The 19,151-nt window shown below is 40.4% G+C and overlaps 1 protein-coding gene across 4 annotated transcripts in view; it reads left to right on the forward strand.

Annotated features, from left to right (window-relative positions):
• Positions 1-10,870: 10,870 nt before the first annotated feature.
• Positions 10,871-19,151, forward strand: part of LOC126162235 (rho guanine nucleotide exchange factor 12) — a 1,164,938-nt gene continuing 1,156,657 nt past the window's right edge. For all 4 annotated transcript variants that reach the window (XM_049918604.1, XM_049918605.1, XM_049918607.1 and 1 more), the window contains exon 1: positions 10,871-11,160. In XM_049918604.1, the coding sequence (XP_049774561.1) occupies positions 11,129-11,160 (32 nt within the window). In that variant the 5' untranslated portion in view covers positions 10,871-11,128. The remainder of the gene's footprint in view (positions 11,161-19,151) is intronic.

The following is a 19,151-nucleotide window of genomic DNA, read 5'->3' on the forward strand; positions in this document are numbered from 1 at the left end:
GGTCTAGGTGAAACTAAGTTAATTACTGGATGTTTTTACCGGCCACTTGATTCTCTGTGACATTTCTACAGTCACTGAAAGGAAGTCAACGGTCTGTGGCGCGTGGATCCAGATCATGCAGTACTAGTTGGAGGCGACTTTAACCTACCAAGTGTAGACTGGGACGTCTATGGGCTCACTGCGGAGGACGCAGACAGAAAGTCTTGCGAAGTACTTTCGAACACGTTTTCCGAAAACTGTCTTGAGCAGCTAGTTCGGCAGCGCAGAGGCAATGGAAATGTCTTACACTTAGTGGTTACAAACAGGCCGGACCTTGTCGATGGCGTCAGTATAGAGAAGGGGATTACTCTATCAAAAAGAGCAGATAAACAATCGTTAGCATCTCACTTAGACAATAAATTGACACCGTTGCTTCCAGTATGATGGACATAGACACTCAGCCCTTGTGAGGCAAACTGAGGAGCTACTTGACTGAGAAGTACCGGCTCCGGTCTCGTTAACTGACATACGGCCGGGAGAGCGGTGTGCTGACCACATGCCCCTCCATATTCGCATCCAGTGACACAAGTAGGTGAGGATGACACGGCGGCCGGTCGGTACCGCTGGGCCTTCCGAATGCTGTTCGGACGGAGTTCAGTTTAGTTTTATGATGGACATAGAGGAATTATGGGCAAAGTTTAAACAGATTGTAAATCGTGCTCTGGACAAGTATGTGCCTAGTAAATAGATTAAGGACGGAGAAGATCCACCGTGGTTTAGCGATGAAATTCGGAAAAGGCTTCGGAAGCAAAAGTGTTGCACTCCCAGTTCAAAAGAGAACGCGCAAATGAGGATAGGCAAAAGTTTGTAGACCTGTACGTCTACGAAAAGATCTATCCCGAAGCATACAGAAGTTATCACCGTCATACCTTAGCAAAAGATCTGGCCCAGAACTCGAGAAAACTCTGGTCCTATGAAAATCGCTGAGTGGGTCTAAGGTTTCCATCCAGTCATTCATTGACCAGTCTGCTGTGGCGGTTGAAGATAGTAAAAAGAAAGCCGAATTTTTAAATTTCGCTTTTAAGAAATCGTTCATGTAGGAGAATCGTACGAACATGCCGTTGTTTCGCCAGCGGACAGAGTCCCGTACGGATGACATAGTAATAAGCGTCCCTGCCATACAGAAACACTGAAAGAGTTCGGTTTTACAAAGAGTACTCTACGAAATTGTCTCCTTGCTTAGTTTGCATTTATCGCGAATCCTTGACCTGCGCAAAGTCCCAAGTGACGCGAAAAAAGCGATATCCTTAACATCGGTTTGCTGCAGAATTCTAGAACATATACTTAGTTCGAATATAATAAATTTCCTAGAGACCGAAAAACTTATTTCCACGAATCAGCACGGTTCTAGAAAGCGTCACTTGTATGAAATTCAGCTTTTCCTTTTCTCACATGATATATTGCGAACTATTTCCGAAAAGCATTTGACACGGTACCCACTGCAGTCTGTTAACGAAGGTACGAGCAGATATGTGAGTAGCTCGAAGACTTCTTAAGTGATAGATCTCAGTACGTTGTCCTCGACGGTGAGCGTTTACCAAACACAACGGTATTGTCAGGAGTGCCCCAGGGAAGTGTGACAGAACCACTATAACTTTCTTTGTGCATAAGTGATATGGCAAACATGATGAGCAGCAATCTGCGGTTGTTTGCTGATGGTGCTGTCGTGTACGGGAAGGTGCCGAATATGAATGGTCTGGGATGATACAACAAGATGACTCAGACAAAATTTCTAGTTGGGGTGATGAATGGCATCTGGCTCTAAATCTAGAAAAAATGTAAGTTAATGTGGATAACCGAAAAAAACTGTAATGTTCAGATACGGTGTTGGTAGTGTCCTGCTTGACACAGTCATATCGTTTAAATGTATGGACGTTACGTTGGAAAGCAATATGAAATGGAGCGAGCATGTGAGGATTGTGGTAGGGAAGGCGAGTTGTCGACTTCGGGAGAATTTTGGGGAAGTGTGGTTCATTTGTAAAGGAGACTGCATATAGGGCGCTAGTGCGAACTGTTCATGGTTACTGCTCGAGTGTCTGGGACCCGCACCAGGTCAAAGTAAAGGAAGACATCGAAGCAATTCGGAGGCGAACTGCTATATTTGTCACTGGTAGATCTGAACAGTATGTATGTGTTAGGAGATGCTTTGGGAACTCAGATGAGAATTCCTGGAGGAAAGGTGACTTTCTTTTCGAGGAACAGTACTGAGAAAGTTTATAAAACTGACTGCAGAACGATCCTACTGCCGCCAACATATTATTTCTCATAAGGATCACAGAGATAAGATACGAGAAATTAGGGCTCTTACGGAGACATATAGACAGTCGTTCTTCTGTCCCTCCATCTGATAGTGGAACAGGAAAGGAAACGAAAAGTTGTGGTACAGGGTGCCCTCCGCCGTGCACCGTGCAGTGCCTTGTGCAGTATGTAGATGGAGATATAGATGCAGAGTTGAAAGCAGAACTGTTCACCGAAGTAAAAGTGCAAGTCTTCAAGTGAAACTTATTTAAATGGCCAAAAGTTTAAGAAATGACTCTAATTTCCTTAAACAATGTCTCGCAGTTGCGGCTCCATTTCAATACAGTGTTGTAGATGGATGGACGCTGAAGCGGCTACAGATTCAGTCATTGGGGCACCATGATCCTTGTCAACGGCAAAGTGCAAACCAGCCCAGGTCCCTACATCAGCTCTGGCGCCAGAGGGCCAGTGGCGTATCTCGGCAGCCGTTGCTGGAGAAGACCCAGATCTAGACGTTAAAGATGAAGTTTCCGATGACGTGATTTCTGCTCGAATGTTCTCTACCAGGAAACCTCCTATTGCCTCATTTCACATCTCCTACTGTATGCAGACGGCTGTGATTCGTATCTTCCGAGTGCTAACCAACTAAAATTAGCTATTAAGAAAAAAATTCGATCACATTGCGCTGTTTCCGAGGAAGTTCGCCAATCAAGTCGTTACGCGCGCTTTTTCAAGGAGCCTGCCAGAGGCATTGTCGCTTAACTTGTTGTTCATTTATTTTCCTCAAACCGAACAAACATGGTTTTTGCTCACCTAGTTTAAATTAATCACTTCCGAAAAAGGCACATTTTAATTGGTAATGAGCATTTCAACAAGTGGCAACTCATGGACCTGCAGATGTTTGTAAATTACCTTATTTAGCCTGTGTAAATTCTTGAATTTGCACGCGCAATGACCTGACTAGCAAACTTCAGTGCTAAATAACTCGGAAACAGCACAACGTATCGAAAAAAAATTTTTAACCATTATTTTTCAGCACAACCTCTCCTGCAACACCCTTACAAGTTTTTTTGAGCTTGCCACCCTTTATATTTTCCTTACTGTCTCATGTGTCCGCGCCGTCACCAGGCGGCATTCAGTTTCGCATGGGCAGTGGTCTTAACGTTTGGTTCACCAGTGTATATTATCAATAAATCGAAAAGAAAATTGTGTAAATTAAAAATGGTTGATGACCGTTAGTATTCAGGGAACTGTAAACAGCGACAGGTTGTACAACATAAGAAATTAACTGAAGGGTAAGATGAGCTCGAGTGTTTTTAGTAAACTTAGTAGGGTTGTCAAAACTAAATCTCCATTTATGAAAGGAAATGTCCTGACTGAGTAACTGACTCATCATCGATCAGCCCAAACCGCTAAGGATAAAAGCTTTAACTTTTGACAGCTTGTTAATCTTGTTCTTAGGCACCGTTTAAAAAGTGATTTTTCGATATTCCACACCTAAGTGAGTGAAATAGGGAACGACATGTTTTTTTTTTGAAAATATGTCGCCATTAAGAAAATTTGAAGTTAGAACTAAAACAATTGGTATTTGGTTTCTCGGTCAGAGAAAAAAGAAATGCGTGAAGAAATGAGTGTTTAATCAGTTTTGCAAATTTAACCCCTTTGGAGGTGAAATTATGGGTCGAAGATCTTTTTGGAAACAAATTATTATTAAAGAATTACTAAAACATTTGGAAAGCTACAGCTATGAAAATTGGTATTTGACTTCACGGTCTGAAATGAAAAATACGTGTGTCAGTGCTTTTGGAAATTTAAGGGACGAAAAGACTATTTGGAAATATGTTAATAGTAAGGCAATTATGAAGATAGAACTACGAAAACTGGTATTGGGTTTCTCAATCAGAAATTAAAAAAACGTGTTTCAACATTTTCGGAGATTCAACCACTTAGAGGGTACAACGATGGGTGGAAGTTTTTCTGTTATCAAAGAACTACTAATGGATTTTGAAGCTACACCTCTGAAAGTTGATATTTGACTGCTCGGTTAGAAATTTAAAAAAATATGAAAATTTTTAAGAAAATATTTCGTTATATTAAAACATTTTCGAAGCTAAAGGTATGAAAATTTTTTCACCTCTTGGTTAGAAATAAAGAAATATGTTAGGGAATGAAAGTTTCTATACAAGTATCACCACAAAATCTCAAAAGCCACGATTAACAAAAACTTCCGACTTCAGCTACCAAAAACGCTTTTTGGTTTTTGGTTAGAAGTACAGTACATTCGCAAAAGATCGTATCTCGGTGGTCATAATTAGCCTGAATAGTTTAGAAGATGTTGCAATTTGTGAACAACACAAACATTCCACGACACAAAAACAAAACAAAAAAGATCTGTGCACGCCGCGCCATGCTGACTACGCAAGCGAAGCGGCGGGCGCTAAGTTAGTTTCCCATATACACTCCTGGAAATTGAAATAAGAACACCGTGAATTCATTGTCCCAGGAAGGGGAAACTTTATTGACACATTCCTGGGGTCAGATACATCACATGATCACACTGACAGAACCACAGGCACATAGACACAGGCAACAGAGCATGCACAATGTCGGCACTAGTACAGTGTATATCCACCTTTCGCAGCAATGCAGGCTGCTATTCTCCCATGGAGACGATCGTAGAGATGCTGGATGTAGTCCTGTGGAACGGCTTGCCATGCCATTTCCACCTGGCGCCTCAGTTGGACCAGCGTTCGTGCTGGACGTGCAGACCGCGTGAGACGACGCTTCATCCAGTCCCAAACATGCTCAATGGGGGACAGATCCGGAGATCTTGCTGGCCAGGGTAGTTGACTTACACCTTCTAGAGCACGTTGGGTGGCACGGGATACATGCGGACGTGCATTGTCCTGTTGGAACAGCAAGTTCCCTTGCCGGTCTAGGAATGGTAGAACGATGGGTTCGATGACGGTTTGGATGTACCGTGCACTATTCAGTGTCCCCTCGGCGATCACCAGTGGTGTACGGCCAGTGTAGGAGATCGCTCCCCACACCATGATGCCGGGTGTTGGCCCTGTGTGCCTCGGTCGTATGCAGTCCTGATTGTGGCGCTCACCTGCACGGCGCCAAACACGCATACGACCATCATTGGCACCAAGGTAGAAGCGACTCTCATCGCTGAAGACGACACGTCTCCATTCGTCCCTCCATTCACGCCTGTCGCGACACCACTGGAGGCGGGCTGCACGATGTTGGGGCGTGAGCGGAAGACGGCCGAACGGTGTGCGGGACCGTAGCCCAGCTTCATGGAGACGGTTGCGAATGGTCCTCGCCGATACCCCAGGAGCAACAGTGTCCCTAATTTGCTGGGAAGTGGCGGTGCGGTCCCCTACGGCACTGCGTAAGATCCTACGGTCTTGGCGTGCATCCGTGCGTCGCTGCGGTCCGGTCCCAGGTCGATGGGCAAATGCACCTTCCGCCGACCACTGGCGACAACATCGATGTACTGTGGAGACCTCACGCCCCACGTGTTGAGCAATTCGGCGGTACGTCCACCCGGCCTCCCGCATGCCCACTATACGCCCTCGCTCAAAGTCCGTCAACTGCACATATGGTTCACGTCCACGCTTACGCGGCATGCTACCAGTGTTAAAGACTGCGATGGAGCTCCGTATGCCACGGCAAACTGGCTGACACTGACGGCGGCGGTGCACAAATGCTGCGCAGCGAGCGCCATTCGACGGCCAACACCGCGGTTCCTGGTGTGTCCGCTGCGCCGTGCGTGTGATCATTGCTTGTAAAGCCCTCTCGCAGTGTCCGGAGCAAGTATGGTGGGTCTGACACACCGGTGTCAATGTGTTCTTTTTTCCATTTCCAGGAGTGTATTTGAAACGAAAATGTATGTACAGGCAGCGGGTATCAGTAGGCTTGGTTTAATATCCTGGTGGACGGTAAAGGGACCGAGCTAGTTGTTTGCTGGGTTGCAAAAACGAAAAGGCGACGACTATGACCTAGAGTAAGGCGACTAAAAGGCATTAGAAAGCACACATGAATAGCATGGCTGCGTGTTGCTGAAGGCTGTAATGCATAGTTAAATGTTGTGGAGGACTTCATCCTACAGTTACTGTCAAATCGCTGAGGATGGTATTCCAACTATTACGACAGTAGAAGGATTCATTAGCGTCATCTGCTTCTGGGTAACACATCATTTAATTGTTGTAATAGAGGCTACTTATCTTCTGTACAAGTACTTGCACTGTGTTGATTTTTTAAATCACGTACAGATTTTTAGAATTAATATTTTGCTAGATTGAGATTACTATGACATACATTTGTTCTACATGAAATAGCACTAGAGTAAATGACAAGAGAAGTACTGGGTGTCCCACTCAAACCAACCTAATTACAAGAACCCAAGAGAGAAAAACCTCAGTAGATACAACAATGAAAAATGCACCACATTGTAGAGAATCTCAAAGAATTTATATTCCCGCATCATCAGAAGTGCCCAATATCGTCGCCAGAGTGCAGGATGGTCTCATGAAGTGAAAATGGTGACTCTAGAGCAGTGCGTGCAAGCTGTAATGTGGTTTGCAAAAACAAAATCTTGCTGTTCTGAAACATTCTGGCGGTGCATGTTATGGAGTTTCAGAAGAGACAGAGGAGGACATCAGGCAAACGTTTCTCAGAAGCCCACGAACTCAATCCACCAACCATCTAGGCATCTTGATGTACCACGATCAACATTGCATCGTGTAGTTCACCAGCAAATTCTGCTACATCTGACGCCGAACGACACATCACGGCCGGCCGAAGTGGCCGTGCGGTTAAAGGCGCTGCAGTCTGGAACCGCAAGACCGCTACGGTCGCAGGTTCGAATCCTGCCTCGGGCATGGATGTTTGTGATGTCCTTAGGTTAGTTAGGTTTAACTAGTTCTAAGTTCTAGGGGACTAATGACCTCAGCAGTTGAGTCCCATAGTGCTCAGAGCCATTTGAACCATTTTTTTGACACATCACGCCGACAACAATTTGCTGTGGATATGCTGCAGCGTATTGATATGGATGCCAGCTTCCTGGAAAGATGTTATTCTCAGATGAGGTAATCTTTCATCTATCAGGAAGGGTTAATAGGCATAATGTTCGGGTTTGGGGTTCGCAAAATCCGCATGTTGTCCTTGAACATGTTCGTGGTAGCCCTAAACTAAACGTCTGGTGCGGGCTACTGCACGACAGGATTGTTGGGCCGTTGATCTTTGCGGAAGAAACAATGAATGCGTCAGTGTGTCTGCAAATGTTGGAGCAGTTTGTGTATCCTCAGATACAAGACTTGCAACCCAACATCATTTTTCAACAAGATGGAGCTCCACTGCATTGGTCAACGGCTGTTCGCAAGTTCCTGGATAGGAAATATCCCAGTCGTTGGATCGGACGCGGAGGACCCATTGCCTGGCCACCACGTTCACCCGACATTACGCAGCTTGATTTCTTCATGTGGGGACTCGTGAAGGGCCGCGTGTATGCGACCAAAGTGGACACTATTCCTACGTTGCGACTTCGTATCACTAATGCGATTGCAACAATAACAGAGGAAATGTTGCAAACAACTGTGCAAGAAATTGAATATAGCCTCGATATTCTTCGTGCTACAAATGTTTCTCTCACATGTAGAGGTGTACTGATGATAAATAAATAAATTCTTTGAAATGCTCTACAATGTGGTGCATTTTTCATTGTCGTATCTACTGTGTTTTTTTTTCCTGGGTCTTTGAAATCAGGTAGGTTTGAGTAGGACACCCTGTATTCTCTTTTACATAGGCAACTGGGTTAATACATTCACCATAATAAATATACGCCACAGTCTGATATTTATAAGTTAGACTGTGTTATCTACGCCTGATTTCTCTCGAATACATTTCCATAGATCGTACTCTTGTTCTTGGTTTCTGCATGACTCTAAACGGGGTCTACGGTATTCATTCTTATTTGCACAAATAACAAACACCTTAATTTCAGCCAAAACACTTCAGTTTTAAAACGATGAAAAATACAAAACAAGACAATTATGTAACACAAAACTGATGAAAGTGAGAATATTAGGAAGAATGTGCAGTTAATTTAAAACTAAAAGTTATAAAGAATCCTTCGAAATCAGAGTCAGATTTGCAAAGTTAGATATTACTACAGGTGATACCTTTTAGCTCATCGCTAATGGCTCTAAAGGAGTAAAAAGTGAGTCTTAGCTTTCTGTAAAAAAAATTCGTTCTGATCTTTCATTTCATTTGCCACACGCATGCATACGGAAGTAGCAATCGGCAGCTTATAGATAAGGTAAATTGGCCGTGGACTGTAAAACAAATTCTTCTACATTTATATTCATAGTGTTTGAACTTTATTCTAGGTTTAAAACCTTCAGTTGTCAAATTAGTTTTGTGTCTCGCTCTTATTGTCGACAGCAGCAGTGAAAGCCTACATTGCATCGCTATCATACTGCTAGAGATTTAATACAATTTATTTATTCATTCATCCTTTGAGCATCAGATAGAACGATATTGTCGGGTACGCAATATAGATCATTGACACGTGCATGTGCGAGTGGATACGTTCGTTGTTTTGTCCTATCCTTATATGGCACTACTACTATCTGCTACTACTATCTACTACTATCTGCGTTTTGAGCTACAGATTTTTATTGTATTACCGTGACAACTCCTATATCATTGTGAGAGGATCCATGGATGAAATGAATAGAGTGATGGACAGAAAAGTACTACCTCCACACTTTTTTTCCGAAGACCGATACATGCTTTGGAAACCTGTGTGAGTACCTTACATCTAACCATAATCTTCTGTCATAATCGCTAGAACGTTCAAATTTCAGTAATAAACCTAGTTGTGTACTGTGTAGTTCTGTATTTACTTGTAGTAGAGAGATGATTTAATACTGTATGAGGTTTGTGGATATGTAACACAGAGATGAATGATTTACAGATAAAAGAGCGAACATGTGCTAGTAGGTCGCGTGATCTGATCGTTATGTACTAACTTAATTGTGTATAGAGATAATAATAATAATAATTTCCTGTGGCTCAATCGCTTATGCAAGTCTTTCTACTCGATAGCACGTCAGTGACTTGTGTGTCCCTTACCTCTTCAACCAATGAAAGGCGACCTAAAGTTTAAGACCTAAAGTTTAATGTGGACTCCTCAAATCGTTGGGTTAAAAAGAAGACGCTATATGACGAGGTCCTAAGTGCATGTACATAGGTCGACTAAGACAGACGGACAACAAATAGTACAAAAATGTTGTATGTGATATAATCATATATTGACATTTTTCGGATTCTTTCCCTTAACCCTACTATGAAACCTTGCTTCTTGTCAGCTTTCATGGTTTTAGGTCAACGGAAGTACCCTACAGGTCTAAAAAATGGTTGAAATGGCTCTGAGCACCATGGGACTTAACTTCTGAGGTTATCAGTCCCCTAGAACTTAGAACTACTTAAACCTAACTAACCTAAGGACATCACACACATCCATGCCCGAGGCAGGATTCGAATCTGCCACAGCAGCGGTCGCGCGGCTCCAGATTGTAGCGCCTAGAACCGCTTGGCCACTCAGTCCGGCCTACAGGTGGCTCCAGGCTGTAGAGGCTAGAACCGCTCGGCCACTCCGTCCGTCCTACAGGTCTCGATGAGTGAGTTTGCGAGTAACGAAATATGTGACATAAATGGCCGAATATTTTGACTGTATTGACTTAGAAGCTTAAATTTTTTTACTCCTCCAAGAGACCATGCACCCTAGCATGTAAAATAAATTTCAACTTGATACCTGTATCCATTCCTGAGAAAAATTAATCTTAAAAGTCGGGCACACAGATAGATAGACTGACGAACAACAAAGTAGGGTTTCGTTTTTGCCTACTGAAGAATGGAACCCTAAAAAAGTACGTAAAGTACGGTATTTACAATATGCAAGTGAATAAAATTTAGACAACTGTTTAGTATAATGTGTGTAGGGATGGAAGAGAAACTAAATATATCACTGTGAAATTCCTCTTTTATCATGAGTAAGAATGTTTCCAACTTATAACTGCTCACAGGAGAGCTGATTAGAATCAATGTTGACTCACAGTTTAATATTTTCCCGAAACTGAAGAATGACGTATTTGTTCGAGAATGATAACACTTAAAACAATATTCTGTAATACTTTTGATATTTTATGTGGTTGGAGGACTCTTTTGTGAACAATGAGTTCTAATAATTTGTTTCAACACACATAAGAAATTTTTTGCGAATGACGTTTCGGATTTGAGTTTCCCGCGTGGTGTAAGCCAGTACCGTAGCAGATATAGAAGGCTGTGGATCTGCGTGATAATACACTGCAAGAAAGTAAACAGAAATGTTATATGTTATTGTCCCGTATAAACTATAACACTACCACCTAATGGATTTAATTACGCCAACATGAGGATACAGTATAAGATATATTAGAAAAATCTGGTGTAAACATACTGAGTAGTTACACAAATAAGCTTAGTCAGAGGCACTACATCGTAAAGCGGAATGCTCCTCGAACGCCAGAGACCCATACTCAAGATGGCTGTCACTTGTTGGCTGTAGAGTGATGTTCTGCTGATTTCGGTGTATAGAATGTGACGTTTGTGTAGTAACGAGTATTTTTGTTAATATTTATCGGTGACGGATTGATACCAGCTGGTGTTGCGAATATTTGACAGTGTGCAGTGCTCGTACAAGGAAGTGTTAATTGTGTTTCTGTGTAACTGGAAGTTTTCGCATTGCATTTATATGTGGGTGGTTTGATGTGTGTGATGTTGAAGTGACTTGTTTGCTGCCATGGATAATCCAACGTACGGTTTCCCCGAAAGGTAATTCTCGAGCCTACATAATGTAATTTGAAAGTATAAGTTGTGATAGAGCTTTTGATACACACAGTCTTAGACATCTCTTTATTCATAGGTAGGAGCGACTTTCAAAGTGACAGCGTTGTTTACATTGTGTATTTATATCATACAGTCTATAGAACACTTAATCTCTTGTAAGACGGGCGAAAAAGATGCTGTCTTATCTGTTCTTTTCACGGATGGTCATCTATTCTAATAAAACTACTTCAGAAAATGTATAAATACTGTCGCGTTACTGTTTAAACCCCTAGGCTGTCGCATTTTAATTACTAAGTTTGTATTGTTACCCTCAAACACGAAATAACACATCATTGTATTTTATAACATTCGGAACTATTCCGTAAACCAAAGTTAGTGTTCGGCAAGTGTTTCACCTATTTCTCCGCATGACCTTCCGTATTTTATGTTATGTGAAATGCCTTTCACGAAACGAAATAGATCGGTGATCCAGCTGTCTGTCGCTGACATACAAGTGTGTAAACTTGAGACGTTGAACTCTGATATTTCCGTCCATTGGATTTGAGACCGCCATAGAATTTTCTGTTCGTGGTTCCTTTAGGCTTGCCTTGTTTATCAGGGCCCTTATCTCTGCCTGCATTATTTTCTACTTTCTTGACGTGCGTGCCCTCTTACTTACTAGAAAGCAGTTCACGAGTTGCAGATGCGACGATATGTTTACATCTTATCAGTGTTTAAAATATTACACTGTAGTGCAGAAGATATATGGTGATAGTCATAGAAGGACAATATAAAAACAATGGAGTGAAGGTGGTGGAAGTACACAAACAGAAATTGTCAACTGAAGAACGTTTTATGATGTTTGTGCATCAAAGCTGTTGCAAGAAATAAGTGTAGGAGAATACATTTCGCATCTTGTCAGTTGACAAATTTATTAGTTTCAGTACTGCAGGAGCTAAATCTCGAACTTATGAATCGTTGACCAATGTAGAATATTTTTTGTATAACATACAGGTATCCCCTACCCAGAGGAAAACATTGCACAAAAACGTGTGGGTCCATATTGTTATGAACAGTATGCAGTGTTTATACTGCAATATCTTGAAGTTGAAGAGTGAAATTATTCCCTAGTGAAATATTTTGTTACATGCTAATCCTGTTTGAAATTGAAAATAAAGAAATTAATCAAAGAGAAAATTGTATTGCCGTAGAAAGCCATGGTTATTTGATTATGTACATTTTAGGCTACAAGTAAAGTGACCTAACTATGTGGAAAGAACTGCCAACTTTTGTGAGGCTCAAACAGTCTTTGTCCTTGAGTTTGTGTCAATGTAAGGTCAACATGTAATTGTTTCACATCTTAAGATCACATCATTGTAGAAATAGACTGACTGTTGAGGTGCCTTCATGGCACAGGCATCTGCTGAAATGTTTGAAAACATCACCAGGTGGTTGAAGGCCAACAGACTGTAATTGAATTTTGACAAGACTCAATACATAATACTGTGTATTCCTCACAGAACTCTACAAAACAGACTTTAATTGAATTTTGCCAAGACTCAGTACATAATACTGTGTATTCCTCTCAGGACTCTACAAGCTATAAAAATAAGCTCTTCACACTGTGAAGTACAAGAGGTAGAAAGTGTTGAGTTTTATGTCTACAGACAAGTCACCACCTCGGTTGGAAAACCCACTGCCTAATATTAATGAAGCACTTTGGCTCAGTTATGTTTCAGGTATGCATGAATACTGCTATAAGCAGGTTAAAAATGAAGAAATTAATTTCTAATGAGTCATGTTTTGGAAAAATTCCAGTAAAAGTGCTAATATTTTCAGAACACAAAATGTGTGTATTAAGAATTATATCAGGTGTTAATTCAAGAATATCGTATAGAGACCTCTTCAAAAAACTGGGTATTTTGACAACTACTTCATGGTACATATATTCATTAATGTCCTTTGTCTTTCGTAGCATTTCTCTTTTCACAAAATATATTGAGAAGGATGCATGTAACACCAGAAACCAACCACTTCTACAAAGATCACAAGGGGTTAGCATTAGTACCGGAAAAATTCAGATACATGGCTTCACAGGTAGTATACAACACATTAAATTTTAGGTTGTGAGGTTCAAGATTCATTTAAAGAATTTTCTGTTAAGCAGCTCCTCTTAATCGATAGAAGAGTGTCTTCTCAAGAATTCATAAATTTAATGTTTTGTGGTAATGTTTTATTAGAATTAGCATTGTAATACAATGATGGGTAAAAGTTATGTATTGGAGCCCCCCCCCCCCCTCCTCCTTTTGCAGTTTACAATATGATGCAGATGTAAACCTTAGGCTTCACTACCAGTGAGTTTGTTACCACAAGTTTGGAAAAAGTTCAGTAAAAAAAGCTGCATAAAGACACACCTATTGTTTTGTTGACTGGGAGTTGGAACTATTGCAGTTCACTTCCTATTGTTTTCCCCCTTCAATTCTTTCTTTTTTCAAGCTGTCGCAGAGGCCACTTATGTTGGACAGTTGCACAGTAGTGATGCTGAAATGTGTTTAGTCTTCAACCAGATGCAATTCCTCTCAATACAAATGTCAGTTACCTGTATAAGTAAAGTCATGGGTGACATTATCTGTGAATGACATGAATTGTGCTCTGTTAGCTCTCCATGACCAGTGAGGCACATGTTTATACAGATGGGGAAGCTTACCTTAAATCCACACTGAGGTATTTTACCATGGATTGTTAATCTGCTGCATTGATTCAGTCTGTGCCTGTCTTGGTTCTAGCCTTTCTAGACTGCATGTTGGGCTGTATGAGCAGATCCCAGTACATGTGCTGTGCTAACACTACATTTTCTGCAAAATGAGGTGAAAAATTTCAGCTGTGTTCACCCAGTTGTGGCTCTTCATTTTTGGTGCAGTTGTTTTGCAACTGTAGTGGATATGGTTTTCTGTTCTGAGCGTGAAGGAATTTAAGTTGAATCTGATGAGCCTAGTGCTAAGAGTGCCATGTGAGTATTGTTTATTCAGGGGCTGAAAGAATATGACAAAAGTTTGAGTTAGCCGACGTGTAGTCTCTTTTCATTACCACAAAGAAATCATCTATACTTCATTCACTGTTGATTTTTCCAGTTTATATAAACATCTTTTTCCTTAACAGAGTTGGAAGTAAGTTAGTATCTGTTTACAGAAGAATTATAAATTCGGTAATGCATTGGAGGTTCTTAATTTTTTGTGAAACAGTCTGAAGAAGAAAAGAGCACCATTCCAGCACTCATTCACCTGTCGAATTGATACACACATTGAGCTTGCCAACAAAAGTATGAGGAATGGGTGCACTCCTGGCCATCTGTGAAACAAATCTATGGTGACTGGATGTCAAGTTATAAAGAATGAATTGTAATTTGATGAAATTGTCATAATGCTGCTTGTAGGTGCTACGACCTGTGTTAAAGCCATTACCAACTTTACCTACTGAAAATTCGCAAATTGTAGGAATCTGCAGTGTGTAAATGATTAAAAAGTATTTTTACCATCACACACCCATTAATTTGAAAACGTCTTTCAATTTGGACATTGTGTGACAAGCCTTACATTGGCTTCCATCTGATGTCAGTAAGTAAAGATTTTGTGTCAAACTGCATAAAAAGCTGGTCAATCATATTTCACATGCAGAAGCGTACAGTTGTACTGCAAACCCACACAACACAAAAAAGACAGAATGGTATGGGATGAGAATAACAGGAGAGATGAAAATGGTTGTAGCCCACAATAGGTGTGCAGCCAGTAGTACAGGCTTCATAGAATAAGTCATTAGAATGGGAAAATAAAAATGTTTGTGATATTTCATATGGTAATATCATGGCTGACTACATTGTGCTTTCACAGCATTCCTCTGGGGTATATTTCAGAATTGTGTAGTATGTTTCCTTATTATTTCAGTGATCAAATTAAACCAAAACCATATATGTTAAAAAATTTGTGACAGAAATTCAAAAGTACAGGAAGCAACACATCGAAAAAAATGTTTCTAGTGCAGAAAATAGGCAGGCCAATATATTACTAAAATTTCTTTCAAGATTGATTTTTTAGCTTCCTAGAGTGAGGAAATCCTGCATCAAACTGAAGTCATTCACTTTTTAGAAATTAAGATAGTGGTGCAGCTCATATAAAAGATTCATGTTTGTGGCCCTGTCAGTAATTAAGTATGGCTTTGGTATCCTTCAGATTTAATATTCTGTTGGCAATAGAGAGAAATATTCAATACAAATCAATGTTTTTGTCCACTGATGCAGGAAACATACAGCAAATGATGTAAACAACATGGCTACTATAACGTGTTATCAGTGGTGATCCCCCCCCCCCCCCGAGATTCATATCAGTCTATCGTTACTACCATTTTTTTTTTTTTTTCACATTTGTTGGCTTCACCAACTCACCGTCCAACCATCACCTTCTGACATAAACTAGACCTCTAGCAACACTACAGATCAGTCAGTCACCACAACCAGGTTTTATTGCTTTCACATTTATTGGTTTCACCAACTAACTACAAAACTGTGAATATGCGCACCAAAATGTGACACTATAGCAGCCCTTAACGTTACGCTGCTGGTCAAAGGGTGAATATTCCTCCTGACTTGCCTTTGGTTGCTGTGGTACATGTAAGCTGGTTTAGAGTGTTTGTTCGTATGTGGTGAAGTTGTCTGGTGAAACTTAGTTCTGATGTAATAGATGTAATTAGCATCATAATGAAACAGTAAAGCAGTATCTTTTGTTAACATTCCTTAGAAACTAATTTTCAGGCCACTGGCATGTGTTTACCTGTTCAAAAGAAACTGCTAGAGCTATGCCATACATACATGACTGAAATAATCTTCAAAGATGTAGTGACTATTTAATGTTAGTATTTGTTAGCCTTCAATCGCACTCAGAATTTTTTATGCACATTGAATTCTCCTTTAAGCTTGTTCATCTCTGCTCATTGTTCTCATAATGTAGAAAAAGTCGAGGCATTAGTAAAACACACTCCTTGTTGTCGTAAGAGTTCACATAAAATTCCTTAATATGGGCACTTTGATTTAAGTTTTCTGTGGTTTCTATAAATTACCCTAAACAAATTCATGGATAGCATTTACATAAGATCATAGTTGACAGATTTCCTGGGTGTTATGTTATTCTGCTACTTTTATGTTTGTTTTGGTATGTGGTAAGTTACACTTCCCGCTGTTAGTTTTTGTAGTTGGTGTATGGTGCGTGTGCGTGCATGCGTGTGTGTGTGTGGGGGGGGGGGGGGTTGTGAAAAGTTGCGTTCTAGTTTGTTGTGAAATAGGACTAATATTTGTACCCCCTGGTTTCATTAATGAAAAGAGCCATTCATTTTTCAATTGCAAGGTGTGGGACTTTATTTTTTGTTTGTGTCATAACCAGAATGATTAAATCAGAGAAGTCTGGTTAGCTAATTTGTAATGTTGATTAGATGGCATTTTTCCTTGTTGAATCAACGTTGTGGATTGCTGTTGGTGCATTTCACAATTGATACAGTTTGCTTGTCTTGCAGTACGTAATATCTCTGAGAAAATGTCTTCGTGTCACCCTTTTCCCATTGAGCAAGAGCTAAATAATGTTTTTAAAAAATGGTTATTGCTTGTGAAACACTGTTTTTAAGGGGAATGTTTATTTTCTGTCTGTGTAGAACTTTGTATGCTATTTTTGCATAGGGAGTGGCTTCATAATAGATTTACATATGAATGTCTAACACCACTGTGGAATCAGCTGCTAAACTGTAGTCCAAATTAGTGCGTGAATTTTGCATTCCTTGTAATGCACTTGCTGTTCTCCACATTCGTGAATAAAGTAATTATTGATTGTCCCTATAGACTTGAGTGAATGTGGATTTGCTTGTTAATTAACAGTGGAATTGAGTAACATGTTACTCGACAATACTACATTACCTCTGTTTTTAAGAAAATGCTGATAGTCTCCTAACAAAAATGACTTCAGTACACGAGCAAGCAACCATTGTTCAATACTTCACTTCTTATGCCATTTATGGTGTGTGCAGAAAATTGACTGATTAATGTATTCAAAACTCATTATCATATGACCTACATTTTGCTACTTTCAGATATTACAGTGCTCTTTGTGGTAGTTTCCTATATTTCTCTGGCCCACATTTTTCTGTAAATGTCATAATTGTTACCATGATCATATAATTATTGTAGTGACTGTACATACCTCTCTCGTCTTGCATAATAAATTGATGTATTACATATAATCATTCATTCATTTGCATCATAAACCATAAAATGTACCATTACAGAGAATAAGAGGGGAGGTCCTCTAGATCTGCCCTACACTGCATTAATTTTCTCAGGCAGATTTAACACTGACTAGAAAAGGTGTAATAGTCCTGTTGAGTTCATGCACATTTCATTCCTTGTCTACATTCAGGCAGATGATGATATCGTAAGTTGTGTTCGCACATGGTTTAATTCTACATGAAATTTTCTTTAGACATATTGAGACTTTGTGTTGTTATTAGTCATAAGGCAGTCGGTCCTAGGCCTGGATACCGATTAGATTTTTCTCTATCTGTCTTTCAAGTCAAAGTTCTCTAGTGCTTCACTTATCTCTCACAGATGGCCATGGATTTTATATGCAACATACTGATGCATAAGAAGGTAGTAGTTGTTATTTGCCTTCCCTGTTTACCTTGGCTGTTTAAATGGTTGTTGTTTCAGCAGTTTCTAAGTGCACCAAGAAAAGAAGCCAAGTGCGTGATGTGGCTTTAATAAAGTACCCCTGATAATTTATTTTTGGCATTCTGTCACTGTTACTTAATGTGTCTATCCCTGTTAAACAGCATGTATTCGAAAGCTTCTGAAAAAATTTATTTCATGGAATACGCAACTCACCTAGTAATGTATTATAATAATAAATAATATATTTGACATGGACCCGATGTGAATTCGAACATAATGTGTGTGTGTGTGTGTGGGGTGTGTGTGTGTGTGTGTGTGTGTGTGTGTGTGTGGTGGGGGGAGGGGGAAGGGGGGGGGAGCTCCTCAGTACAGCGAATCAATGTTAAACTAAAAAGTGCTATGTAGTAACGAGTACAAGTTAAAATATATATTCTTTTCTCGCTAGAGTAAGAGGAGATAGATGAATGTTCGATCGGAGTCGTCGTTGACCAGTGACATGGTATCATTTTGACAAACGCCGTAAACTGTATGGCAACTGTAACGTGGTTCTATTTATTTATTTTTAACTGGCTAAGGTACAGCTCAGTGTGTCATCACAACCAGTTTGTTTTAGTATCACATTCGTTGGTTTTGGTAACGCTCAAACTGTCGCCATCCAACATAACCTGTACCTCTGGCGAAGCTAGAGATCAGTGTATCACCGGAATCAGCCCCCCCCCCTTTTTTTTTCCAAATTCGTTGGCCTCGACAACTAATAACAAAGTTGTGCATATGTGCACCGAAAAGTAATGTGACAGCCATTACCATTAAGCCAATGGTCAATCCCTACGTCTCTTATCGAACATTCCGTATAACGTTTTTTAGACTTGGTGTTGAGTTTAAAGTCTGGTGCCTATTAGTATGAACCGGTCTACACACGTCTCCTTTTGCAATGTACCATTCGACCCGTAGCTAGATCTGTTGGCGGTCAACGTTAGAATATGTTCTCTGCCATCTCTCTACACATATATAGCTGCAAAAGGATGTCCAGCACTCGGTAGAGACAGCCATCGTGTTTTGCTCTGTAAATCTGTATGATAAATACTGATTGATGTTTAGTGGGGCGTGTGGATACTTCAGTTTGATTTACTTTAATAGCATGTAATTTGCTTAAGGATTTTGTCGCAGCGTATGTTAGCTATATTCCTGAAACACGACTGTAATGCTTGCAGTGTTTCTCAGTGTGCTGCTAAGTGAATAGGCCACAGAAGCTCGAAAACAGCTGCTTCATGCAGTGTGCAAGGAACGGCCCTAT

The sequence above is a fragment of the Schistocerca cancellata genome, chromosome 2 (genome assembly GCF_023864275.1).
Source record: "Schistocerca cancellata isolate TAMUIC-IGC-003103 chromosome 2, iqSchCanc2.1, whole genome shotgun sequence".
Lineage (NCBI taxonomy): Eukaryota > Metazoa > Arthropoda > Insecta > Orthoptera > Acrididae > Schistocerca > Schistocerca cancellata.